Source organism: Nomascus leucogenys, chromosome 11 (genome assembly GCF_006542625.1).
Source record: "Nomascus leucogenys isolate Asia chromosome 11, Asia_NLE_v1, whole genome shotgun sequence".
NCBI classification, from domain to species: domain Eukaryota; kingdom Metazoa; phylum Chordata; class Mammalia; order Primates; family Hylobatidae; genus Nomascus; species Nomascus leucogenys.
Genome location: NC_044391.1, coordinates 56,685,542 through 56,698,702, shown reverse-complemented (window position 1 = coordinate 56,698,702; position 13,161 = coordinate 56,685,542). Strand labels below are relative to the sequence as shown.

Here is a 13,161-nt window from a genome sequence, read left to right as displayed (position 1 = left end):
ACAAGCAAAAAGAAACCAGAATTGTTTTTATGAAACTATCTAAAAAACTTCACACTTTAACTTTCCAGAACAGTTACTCTTAATTCCTGGGAATTTTGACTTCCAAAGTTAGTCAACTCTCAATTATCCAGGCAGAAATAAATATCTTTTTCTTGTGGTCACCCGTGGGTCAGAATCGACAACATCCTTACGCTCAGACTGTTTCTTAATCCAGCTAGGCTTCGATGATTAAATCTGAGACTCAGATTTAATATACAAGGTATATGTATTTCTGGCAAAGGTTTCCACATAAATGATACAATTCTCTGCTTAGAAATCACCCTCTTGGCCCGGCACGGTGGCTCACGCCTGTAATCCCAGCACTCTGGGAGGCCGAGGCGGGTGGATCATGAGGTCAGGAGATCGAGACCATCCTGGCTAACATGGTGAAACCCCGTCTCTACTAAAAATAAAAAAATTAGCCGGGCGTGGTGGCAGGCGCCTGTAGTCCCAGCTCCTCAGGAGGCTGAGGCAGGAGAATGGCGTGAACCCAGGAGGCGGAGCTTGCAGTGAGCCGAGATTGCGCCACTGCACTCCAGCCTGGGCGACAGAGCTAAACTCTGTCTCAAAAAAAAAAAAAAAAAAAACCACCCTGTCTTCACTATTGAATAAAACTGCACTGCTCAGAGTAGATGCTCAGGTATTAACAGATGTGCTCCAAGCCTTCTCTTTAGAAAATCTCTTGTCATTGGAAAGCATGTCCCTGTTTTAGGCTTAAAGGCAGTAAGTCTCATGTTCATTTCTCCAAAAGGGATGAGAAATTGAAAAAGGTGTGAGCAACTCTGGTAAAGTGTCCATAAGGAATATGTTGTTATAGAACCCACAATAATGTAACACAACTCAATCTGCAACATAGTTAATGCTTTCCACAAGCAAAGATTAACTCTACCACTACTTTGGCCAAGAATCTAAACCAGGGATGAAAATGAGGAGTTTTCGGCCGGGCGCCGTGGCTCACGCTTGTAATCCCAGCACTTTGAGAGGCCGAGGCGGGTGGATCACGAGGTCAGGATATCGAGACCATGGTGAAACCCCGTCTCTACTAAAAATACAAAAAATTAGCCGGGCGTGGTGGCGGGCGCCTGTAGTCCCAGCTACTCGGAGAGGCTGAGGCAGGAGAATGGCGTGAACCCGGAAGGCGGAGCTTGCAGTGAGCCGAGATTGAGCCACTGCACTCCAGCCTGGGTGAAAAAGCGAGACTCCGTCTCAAAAAAAAAAATGAGGAGTTCTCAATCCCAACTCACCTGTTTTCTCTTTCAGTAATAACAGCATTTCCAACCCTCCAGCTATATTTATTTCCTGGAATATGTTCTTGTGTTCTATGGCCAGCTGGCTCAGTTCACCCAATGTTATAGGTCTTTTCCACATATAAGCCAAAATTAATGTCAACTTCTTACTCCAGGGCTACAAACTATACAACATCAGCCAGTCTGTCTCTGCCCCCAAGTCAGAAATGTGTTTATAGCATTTATTATACCAAACTATTTTTTTTTTTAACAGAAACAGTTTGTAAGCACTTAAACTATTAATGGTCAGTTCATCACACAACAGTATGAAAGTTATTTGAGGGCAGGGATGGCCTCTTTCTGAACTTTGTATCTTCAGGCCAAAAAAATGTCTGTTGAATGAAACCAATGCTGATGTACGGCAATGTGGCTGGAATTTAGAAAGCTTAATAAAAATTGGGTGAGAGGGGCATCTAATTCAGAACATGTTTTTGGGTGTAAGGCTAGTATCATCTACTTTTGAAAACATAATTTTTATGATTAGTAGGTAAAAGAGGCATGAAACTGCAATACTCTGGCTCCGGACCTTTCCTCTCTGCCTTGCCACAGGCATGCTTGGTGGTCTGATTACAAAAGTATGGATCTCAACACTATAATTTTTATTCTAAAATCTCAACCAAAAGGATGGGATCATGGGTGCAAAGTGGGTTTTTCCTTTAAATTGTGAGAAACCATTTCCACATTTCAGATCTAATGGGGTTCTCATGACATTGCAAAGTAGTATTTTATGCCCTCAAAATTGAACCTTAAGGTAGAGACAATTGCTCCCCAGGCCAAACACAGATCCCTCCAACCCCTCACTGTACCTTAGGAAAGCTGGGGTAAACTACAGATTCAATAAAATCTCAATATGAAAATCCCAAAAACCTTCCCCAATGCCCTGTGGTTTGGCCTGAACATAGGGAAAATGGACTGCAGGGTGGCTACAGAACAGGAACGAAGAGTTAAGAATAATAAATACCTAAGTTACGGGGACAGGACCAATCCTTCATTAATGACACAAAATAGAATGCACAAAGGAGTATGTGGTATGGCTGGGGGACAGTCAAGGACCATCTAGACTTTTAAGTGTTAGAAGCACCACAGGTCCAAATGCTCCGCAGAGTGGACCAAAACTGGATTTTGTCCATGGCAACACTGTTCTCCACTATTCTGTCTATAATGAGAATATACCAATAGCAGGAAAACTGCTTTCACACATGGCAAACTGCGAAGAAAAACAAGGAGAACCTCAGACCACTTTTACTTGCTGTAAGTGGGAGAAAGAAACAAACAAAAAACCCCAGCAAATAATGGATTTTTCATGAACAGAAAAGCAAATATAAATGCAGCTGATAAACTAGAAAGCAATCATCAACTAATTGCAGAGTATAAAGAAAAGATACTCAAAAATCCTTCTCAAAATAGCACCCCTGTGGATGGTAGTCCAGCTTTCCAGCAACCATGGCCTACATCAAATGAAGAAGACTTCGATTTTGATACCAACAATGTCCCCAAACCAAACTTAACAAAGCTAATGAATGCTTCTCAGCAATTCAGGAAAAATTTAGAAACAAATATAGCATTGTGAGCAAAAAACAGAAGCTTGTTTTGGGGACGGGAATTCTGAGAGTCTGAGTGAAGATGTGGTTGGAAGCCTTCTCAAACATGCAAGTCCAGGGCTTTTCTCATCCTGCATTCCCATCACCTGACCCTCTTCTGAAACCACCCCTCAAGTCTTTAGCAAAGTCAGGAATTACAGAGGACAGAGCAACAAAGAGGGCAACTGGAATTTAAAAAAAGTGTATTACTGAAAGTGCTCCAGGAGAGCAAACAAATAATGATAATTTTATTTTTGTGCACAAAAATTAATAGAGGTGGCCAGGCACAGTGGCTCACACCTGTAATACCAGCACTTTGGGAGGCCAAGGTGGGCAGATCACGAGGTCAAGAAATTGAGACCATCCTGGCAAACATGGTAAAACCCCATCTCTACCAAAAATACAAAAATTAGCTGGGCATGGTGACGCACACCTGTAGTCCCAGCTACTCGAGAGGCTGAGGCAGGAGGATCGCTTGAACCCAGGAGGTGGAGGGTGCAGTAAGCCAAGATTGTGCCACTGCACTCCAGCCTGGTGACAGAGCGAGACTCCGTCTAAAAAAAACAAATAAATAATAGAGGTGAATGTCTGCATTAGGATCAAGACAAGAGGAAGACAGACAATCACCTTGGAATTCTGAGACTACCTCCAAGAATCATCCACGGAAGGATGTCAGTCAGCCATTTAACAAGGGGTACAGATCAAAAAGGAAAAAATACAGTCAGTGGACAAGTAGAAGAGTCTCCTGAGAAATATCCTTATTTGAAGAGGCAGCAGGAGTTGATAGAAAACATAAAAAACAGTAGAAGACACTGTTAAATTTGAATCTGGATCCTACATAGCTTCTCCTCTGGGATCTACTGAGGGTTGAAATCTAAATTAAGATTTAGCTTAGAAAGCATGAAGATAGTATGTTCCAATTTTAAATAAAAATTATATTGTCTGAAAGACAATACAATTTTAGTACTGGGGGAAAAAAAACTAGATTGTTATATAAAGAAGAAAACATCATGGTTCTCTCCAGGTTTAAAATGGGTGTTCCCATGCAGGCTGATTTTCCTGGCATTTGATCTTAACTTGAAGGCCATCTGCCCAGCCCAGTGATCAAAGAGCTGCTAAGCTGTCCTTGGTAGACTCTACTGGGCAAAGCTGTGCTATAACTAACTCTGAAGAAAGGGAGATCTCTTAACGTTGATTACTGAAAGGATTAGAAAGATGTTGTGAAAGAGGACTAAACACAAGAAAAATAAATTTTTAGCATTTGAGACCTAGGTGTTTAAGGGTGCTTAGCTCTTAACTATTAACTCTTCTGAGGGGAGAAAGCTCCATGAAACAGGTTTCTGTTTGAGGCTGTAATTCTTCGAGGGCAAGAACATCTACTCAACACTAACAAATGCTGGAAGCAGGCATCTGATTTCCTTTGTGCTAAGGGCTGAAATCAATACTGGCCTCTGGCTCCCTACATTCCTATAGAACCAGCTGCAGGTAGGCAGGAAGAGAACAAAAGTTGTTTTGGTGGCACTCAGTACAATAAACCGAAGACAAAAAAAGACAGAGTAAAGTCTATTAAAGAGATGATAAGTAGTAGATGATACAGGGGTTATTTCAGTAAAAGAATATCAGATTTGGCCGGGCACGGTGGCTCACGCCTGTAATCCTAGCACTTTGGGAGGCCGAGGCGGGCGGATCATGAGGTCAGGAGATGGAGACCATCCTGGCTAACACGGTGAAACCCCGTTTCTACTAAAAGTACAAAAAATGAGCCGGGCATGGTGGCGGGCGCCTGTAGTCCCAGCTACTCGGGAGGCTAAGGCAGGAGAATGGCCTGAACCTGGGAGGCAGAGCTTGCAGTGAGCTGAGATTGCACCACTGTACTCCAGCTTGGGCTACAGAGCAAGACTCCATCTCAAAAAAAAAAAAAAAAATCAGATTTTTATGAATGTCTTAAATATTACCTATAACCACAGCAGCCACGTGCCCCAGGTTTCTCAGAACCAATCTCAGTACCAAATATTGTCATGTTCTTTGTCCACATACTAGGTTTTTGGTTTTAAAAATATGGTCGCTGCAGTTTACATGCCCACTGCTACTGGGAGGCATACACTGGGCCACTTGGATAGGCTGTCATTTTCTGCAAATCAAGTGACCCAAATCACCTCCTCAGGAGCTCTGGCCTATTTTTGTCCTATTCTTGTCCTAACTGATATCCTTGGCTACATTTATGATAAATCTGTTTCCTGACCATTCTTTCCTTCTTTTAGATACCGATCAGATTAAGTACAAGCAATTGTCAATTATCCAGCACTTGATCTAGGCCTTTAATTCCTTCAGAGAGAGAAAGAATATAGAGATAAAACTCCCACCCACTTGAGGTATGGTTTATGAGCTCTTGCCCAATCACATTACCATTCAGAAGGATTTTCCTGGCTGACTTAAACCAAAAGCTTCATTGTTCCAGTCTGTCATGTCACTGCAGCAACAGCTGTCACCTCAATTATGCAGTATAATTTTTGACATAATTTATATAAGCACACAGAATTCAATCAGCAGCTGAGCAGGGAAGCAATGTTAACAAATGCTATGAATGGGTATATGATTTGCATATTATGTGGCTCATCTGTGGACTGGAGCAATCCATCCATTCCCCTCATTACTGTGAATAATCTAGAAATGGTAGATGCTCCTGGCCAGACAGCTGTATGTTTTAAAAATCAAAAGCAACAAGAAAAGCAGCCTCATGGCTAGTGCGCTCTAGAATTAAGGCTATATTAAGCATTTATTCTTATTTCCTCAGCTTTGGGGCTGGGACAAGGATCCTCAAAACCCTGCTATTTCCTTACTTTTAATGGTGATTCTCTAGCCCTCCTCAACTACAAAAAGAAAAGGATAAAGTAGGGCATTTCTTGGGCGACAAAGGCAGAAGGATACGATCAGACAAATTTCTCAATATAAAAGCAACGCAAGAAGAAGCCAAAACGAAGTATTTTGCTGAGTAAGGAGAAAAGGTTGTGTCAACCTGCTAATGCCAGGGCCTGTCACTTTCCAAGGTGACAGTCTTTCAGGAACATGCCTTTATTTTTATTTATATTTTTTAGAAACAGGGGGTCTCACTACATTGCCCAGGCTGGTCTCAAACTTCTGGCTTCAAGCAATTCTCCTGCCTCAGCCTCCCAAAGTGCTGAGATGACAGGCGGTAGCCACTGTGCCTGGCCATGAAAATTCATTTTAAAAAATAAGATACAACTATAAGTTTGAGGGTAGAAAAAGGGAAGAGCATTAATATTTTGGGGACTCTTGATGGTAAATCCAGGAGCCAAGAATGCAGGAGACATAACTGCTATGAACACTTAAAATTGGTATTGCGGCCAACAGCTCACCTCTAAAACTTCCCCATCGAAAATAACGGCATGGAAAGGAAACTCGGGTCCACTGAGAAGTGAGGGTCAGGTTTGAAGCCTCTTTGGTAACAGGAATGCTTTGGGAGGCCACAAAAGTTGGCAGGGTTGGAGGGTGCCTAGCACCTTGGCACAAGCAAGCACCAGGCAATCACTCACACCTACATAAATATACAGTCTAAATATGAGGAATGGAAAGAAATCATACATACATACCATATGTGATAATAAAGACAATTGTACCCTACCCCATCATCCTCATGTACTATAGCTAAAAATCTCCACAGTTAATAATCTTGTCATTTTATCACAAATTGATATCACTTTACAGAAGCAGAAGTAGGGAGTGCTAAAAGCGATACCAAAAGTCCTGGGGCAAAAAGAGTGTCTTGTCAAATTTCAGTGTAAAATTTCAAATCTTCCAAAGGATGGAGTAATTCTGGGAGGATGAGTGAGGATGAACAACAGAAGGTGGCCCAGAAGACCACACCAGAAACCCTGTATTCTACTGGGTAGAGCTGAACAAGGTTGGGAAAGCCCCAACAGGTAGGCAGTTGCTATTAGCTTTTTAACAGATGGGCAACATCCTTTCCATCTCAACACGTCAGAACAAAGGCCAGCTAGTCAGCAACATGTTCTAAGAACCAAAGCAAGAAACCAAAATTCAACATCATTGTAACAAAATCCCCCAATCTAAAAAGTGACCAACCCTGAAAAGATCAAGACTCTAAGGTGATTAAAAAGTTAAAACTCATCTTGAGGTCACAGGGGAGCAGAAGGAAGAGATTAGGGCAAAGGAAAAAAAAATTGTGGGTATTACACTCTATGTAAATGCCTGGTCTTCACAGAGAGACACTTATCATTAATCAGACCATCAGTTATGTTACAAGAGAACCAATACCAACATTTCTCCTGTGGAGCACAGTGATAAGCACATTTTTTATGGATGTGTTTAGGATAGAAAGGGGTGGGTAGAAAGGAGAGGAGGCAGGGAGGTGAATGTATTATGTACAAAGAGAAATGACAGAGACCATCCCCTCCTTTAGCTCTTTGCTGTTTCTTTCTCTTTGTTTTCCGCATCCTCGGGATATGCATGCCATGTCAGTCTCTCTTCATAAAATGCTATCACAATTTGTGGACATTTCACATTAGCTTCTTTTGCAAGAACCAGGTCAGCTTCATCTGTGTCTTTCCTGGAGAGAAAGAATATGAGGCTTAAAAGGAGAGGAAGAGTGAAAGAATCTGTCCAGACTTACGTTTATCTCCTTGTATGGATTTAGTTGACTTGATTTCCTCCTCACCTTGGTTTCAAGGTGAAAAGGACCCTTTATTTTCAAGAAGAAATTTAAGTAAATGGATTAATAGCTAATATATTATACAGAAACAGATGTCTGTAGCTAGAATTCAGATGTAAACCATGGTAGGCTTAGGTTAAAAAGATGAATAATAAATAATATTAATCTGCTTCCAAAATTTTTATTTGTGAATATGAGCATGTGAGTGAACCCAATCAAACCTACATTCAGGGGCTGGGCACGGTGGCTCAGACCTGTAATCCCAGCACTTTGGGAGGCCGAGGCGGGTGGATCATGAGGTCAGGAGATCGAGACCATCCTGGCTCACACAGTGAAACCCTGACTCTACTAAAAGTACAAAAAATTAGCCGAGTGTGGTGGCGGGAGCCTGTAGTCCCAGCTACTCGGGAGGCTGAGGCAGGAGAATGGCGTGAACCCGGGAGGCAGAGCTTGCAGTGAGCTGAGATAGCGCCACTGCACTCCAGCCTGAGCAACAGTGCAAGACTCCGTCTCAAAAAAAAAAAAAAACCCACATTCAGCTCTATTGATTATGCACAAGTCAATTATACACAGGTTGGTCAATCCAGTTTCCAAATCATGTAAGTGAAGGGGTCTTAACCCTCCTCATTTTGTGTCCGTTTAAATAGTCATTACCCCTCTGGCCAGAACTGTGGATTGGAACAACAAGCAAATAAAAATTTAGCTACAAATTTCAATTATCTCAGTTACCAACCTCTACTACCAAGTATAACAAAAAAAATCTAGCCACATGGTTCCTTAAGCATGATTCCAAATCAATTAAAAAAAATTAAAATTATCCTGAGAAGCTCAGGCACAGCAGCTCATGCCTGTAATCCTAGCACTTTGGGAGGCTGAGGCAGGTGGATCGCTTGAGCCCAGGAGTTCGAGACCAGCCTGGGCAACATGGCAAAACCCATCTCTACAAAAAATACAAAAATCAGCTAGGCATGGTGGTGCATGCTTGTGGTCCCAGCTACTTGGGAGGCTGAGGTGGGAGGATCACTTGGGCTTGGGAGGTGGAGGTTGCAGTGAGCTGAGATTGAACCACTGCACTCCAGCCTGGGCAACAGAGTGAGACCCCGTCTCAAAATAAATAAATAATAAAAAACAAAATAACATTATCCTGAGATGTGGACAAGAAAAATTACCACCTTATTGGAGCAGATACTCAAATTTGGACTATGGTGGAAAAAGCCAATTAATGTTAATGTAAATTTTAAGTAACCATATATAGCTGAGTAGGAAAAAGCAGTCCAGCCCAGACACAGTGCCTCATACCTATAATCCCAGCACTTTGGGAGGCCAAGGTGAGAGAAGCACTTGAGCCCGGGGCAACATAGGAAGACCTGATCTCTTCAAAAAAATTTTAAAAAATTAGCAGGCCATGGTGGCATGCACCTGTAGTCCCAGCTACTCAGGAGACTGAGGTAGGAGGATAACTTGAGCTCAGGAGGTCAAGGCTGCAGTGAGCTGTGATCACGCCACTGCACTCCAGCCTGGGTGAAAGGACAAGACACTGCCTAAAATAAAATTTTTAAAAGCAGTCCAGCCTCGATGTGCTGGCTCACATCTGTAATCCCAGCACTTTGGGAAGCCGAGGCAGGTGGATTGCTTGAGCTCAGGAGTTCGAGACCAGCCTGGCCAACATGATGAAACCCTGTCTCTACTAAAAATATAAAAATTACCCAGGTGTGGTGGCACATGCCTATAATCCCAGCTACTTAGGTGACTGAGGGATGAGAACTGCTTGAACCTGGGAGGCGAAGGTTGCAGTAAGCCGAGATGGTACCACTGCACTCCAGCCTGGGTGATAAAGCAAGACTCTGTCTCAAAAAACAAAACAAAACAAGCAGTCCATATAGCTCCTCACTTCTGACAGAATATGGCAATTCTTCAAATACAGGTTTCTGGGTAATTTACCAGCAGTACTCTCATCAGATAAAATGCTAAGCCTTTTGATTACACAACCTTTTTTTTTTTTTCTGAGACACAGTCTTGCTCTGTTGCCCAACCTAGAGTGCAGTGACGTGATCTCGGCTCACTGCAAGCTCCACCTCCCGGGTTCAAGCCATTCTCCTGCCTCAGCCTCCCGAGTAGCTGGGACTACAGGCGCCTGCCACCAAGCCCGGCTAATTTTTTTTTTTGTATTTTTAGTAGAGACAGGGTTTCACCTTGTTAGCCAGGATGGTCTCGATCTCCTGACCTTGTGATCCGCCCATCTTGGCGTCTCGGCCTCCAAAAGTGCTGCGATTACAGATGTGAGCCACCGCGCCCGGCCTTGATTATACAACTTTTAAGGTAACATGTTTCTTTAGTGGCACTGCAACACAAACCCTCTATGTATCACAAATTCAGAATACTTGGAAACAGAGAGGTAGTGAGGACCACACCATAAATCACCCTGTCTTTAAGAGATCAAATTAGGGCTGGGCGCAGTGGCTCATGCCTGTAATCCCAGCATTTTGGGAGGCCAAGGCAGACAGATTGCTTGAGGTCAGGAGTTTGAGACCAGCCTGACCAACATGGCAAAACCCCATCTCTACTAAAAATACAAAAATTAGCCAGGCATGGTAGTAGGCACCTGTAATCCCAGCTACTTGGGAGGCTGAGGCAGGAGAATCACTTGAACCCAGGAGGCGAAGATTGCAGTGAGCCAAGATCGCGCCACTGCACTCCAGGTGAAAAAGACTCTGTCTCAAAAAAAAAAAAAAAAAAATCAAATTGAGAAGAACTACTTCCTTTTCATCTAAGAGCCGTCCTCTCTCTGCTGGATGAAATAACTTGTGCTTTGGCCAGTATTAGCTTTAATGCTTTTTGCTGAGATTATTTTTCTCTTTTAGACATTATTCAGCAGGTTTGGCCCTCAGTGATGGCAGAAAGCCTCATTTGATTCCTAGCCCAGGGTCACAGGCCCATGGTCTCACAGTAAGTAATTCAGAACTGTGTAAACAAATGGTTAAGTCATGTTTATATATAGATATATATATATATATATATATATTTTTTTTTTTTTAGAGACGGAGTCTTGCTCTGTCACTCAGGCAGGAGTGCAGTGGCTCGATCTCAGCTCACTGCAACCTCTGCCTCCCAGGTTTAAGCGATTATCCTTCCTCAGCCTCTTAAGTAACTGGACTACAGGCATGCGCCACCACGCCCAGCTAATTTTTGTATTTTTAGTAGAGATGGGAGTTCGCCATGTTAACCAGGCTAGCCTCAAACTCCTGACTCCAAGCAATCCACCTGCCTTGGCCACCCAAAGTGTTGGGATTATAGGTGTGAGCCACTGCACCCGACCTTTATATATTTTCTACCTCAAATTTATCTTTTTTTCTGATATATAGTACTATAATTTGGCTTAATAGCAATCCATTCTGAAGCATAATTCCCATTTAACACCAATAATTGGTATCAGTTAAGGATCTCTGACATTCCAGGAGTTCAAGACCAGCCTGGCCAACACAGCAAAACCCTGTTCTACTAAAAATACAAAAATGGGCCAGGCGCAGTGGCTCATGCCTGTAATCCCAGTACTTTGGGAGGCCAAGGCAGGCGGATTACCTGAGGTCGGGAGTTCGAGACCAGCCTGACCAACATAGAGAAACCCTGTCTCTACTAAAAATATAAAATTAGCCAGGTATGTTGGCACATGCCTGTAATCCCAGCTACTTGGGAGGCTGAGGCAGGAGTATCGCTTGAACCCAGAGGCGGAGGTTGCGGTAAGCCGAGATTGTACCATTGCACTCCAGCCTGGGCAACAAGAGACTTTGTCTCAAAAAAATAAAAAATAAATAAATAAATAATAAAAATACAAAAATTAGCCAGGCATGGTGGTGGGCACCTGTAATCCCAGCTACTCGGGAGGCTGAGACAGGAGAATCACTTGAACCCAGGAGGCGGAGGTTGCAGTGAGCTGAGTGAGATCGCGCCACTGTACTCCAGCATGGGCAACAAACGGCAAAACACTGTCTCAAAAAAAAAAAAACAAGATCTCTGACATTCACGGTTTGGGAATATGCAGTCTTGCCATCCTATCTTCCACACAAATTCAAGTCACTGGCGAAGAAACACAACTGTAAAGTGAAGCCAAATCTCTCTCACCATTTCATTAGGAACATTAAATCACCACAGGAATCTGTTGCCCCAATGATCTTTTCTGGTTCCAGTCCTCTCTCAAAGCCCCGAGCGATATCATTGCTCTGCTATAAATAGAAGATAAAGAAAGGTTACAGCTTGTGGAAAGAGTAAAGAAACTCCCTGCTTCTAGGCTCAACAAAACATAACCTAAGTTAATAGCTCCTGATATCATTTCTTTCACAAATTCAGAAAAATTTTTAGAACTTAATACTAAGTACTGACAGTGACAATGAAGTGACAGTGATGCCAAGAGATATTTTTGTAAGATGTGATTATCTTTCCTGGAATTCCTCCAGAAGATTGGTGGTGAACCCTAAAAGTCTCTAATGTCCTATAAGATACTCCGGAGTCAGAAGCACGGTGGCTCACGCCTGTAATCTCAGCACTTTAGGAGGCTGAGGCAGGCGGATCACAAGCTCAAGAGTTCAAGACCAGCCTGGCCAACATGGTGAAACCCCATCTCTACTAAAAATACAAAAAATTAGCCAGGCGTGGTGGCAGGTGCCTGTAACCCCAGCTACTCGGGAGGCTGAGGCAGGAGAATTCTTTGAACTTGGGATGTGGAGGTTGCAGTGAGCCGAGACCGCACCACTGCATTCCAGCCTGGGCAACACAGCAAGAGTCCGTCTCAAAAAAAAAAAAAAAAAGAAAAGAAAAGGAAAGAAAAGAAAGATACTCTGGAGTCAACATCTAAGAATTCCTCTAATCCCACTCACTTGGAATCTCCTTAATATTGTAAATAAACTTCTGAAATGATAAAGAATACCATGTTTACCCTAACTGTATCTTTTCATTTTACAAACTTCAAATATACTACCTCTCTCTCAATCTTTATTTTTTTAGACTTTTAGTTTACCTTAACACTAAACAATAATTTTGACACATTTCACAGTCACCTGTATTTATGGAAGAATAGAGGTAAGAATTATGTAAGGCCAATACTATTAAATAGCAAAATTTCAGAGATCACAAACACCAATACCTATATGCTTGGTTAGAGAGAAGGCCCTGGTCAGTGCCTATCCCCTCTGGATGTAGATGATTGTTAGCATTAGAAGGCAGAACTGGACTGTGACTGAAAACAAAAACAAACAAACAAAAAAGAAAACAAAAACAAAAACAAAAAACTGGCCTGGTGCAGTGACTCATGCCTGTAATCCCAGCACTTTGGGAGGCTGACATAGGATTGCTTGAGACAAGGAATTGGAGACCAGCATGGGCAACTGTCTCTGCAAATTAGCTGGGCACAGTGGTGCACACCTGAAGTGTGCTACTCCGACTCAGGAGGCTGAGGTGGGAGGATCCCTTGGGCCCAGGAGTTCAAGGCTGCAGTGAGCTATGATCATGCCACTGTGCTCCATGGTGGGCAACACAGTGAGAACCTGTCTCTTAAGAAAGAAAAAATTTGATA

The 13,161-nt window shown here is 42.7% G+C and overlaps 1 protein-coding gene across 4 annotated transcripts in view; it reads right to left on the bottom strand.

Moving 5' to 3' along the window:
* Positions 1–6,591: 6,591 nt before the first annotated feature.
* The window catches only part of CBX5 (chromobox 5), a 40,201-nt gene continuing 33,631 nt past the window's right edge, over positions 6,592–13,161 (bottom strand). For 3 of the 4 annotated variants that reach the window (XM_012510297.2, XM_003252882.2, XM_030822511.1), the window contains exons 4-5: positions 11,715–11,815; positions 7,034–7,493 (exon numbers count right to left, since the gene is read on the bottom strand). In XM_012510297.2, the coding sequence (XP_012365751.1) occupies positions 7,343–7,493; positions 11,715–11,815 (252 nt within the window). In that variant the 3' untranslated portion in view covers positions 7,034–7,342. Of the gene's footprint in view, positions 7,494–11,714; positions 11,816–13,161 lie in introns of all 4 variants that reach the window. The other variant, XM_012510299.2, reaches the window with a different exon arrangement.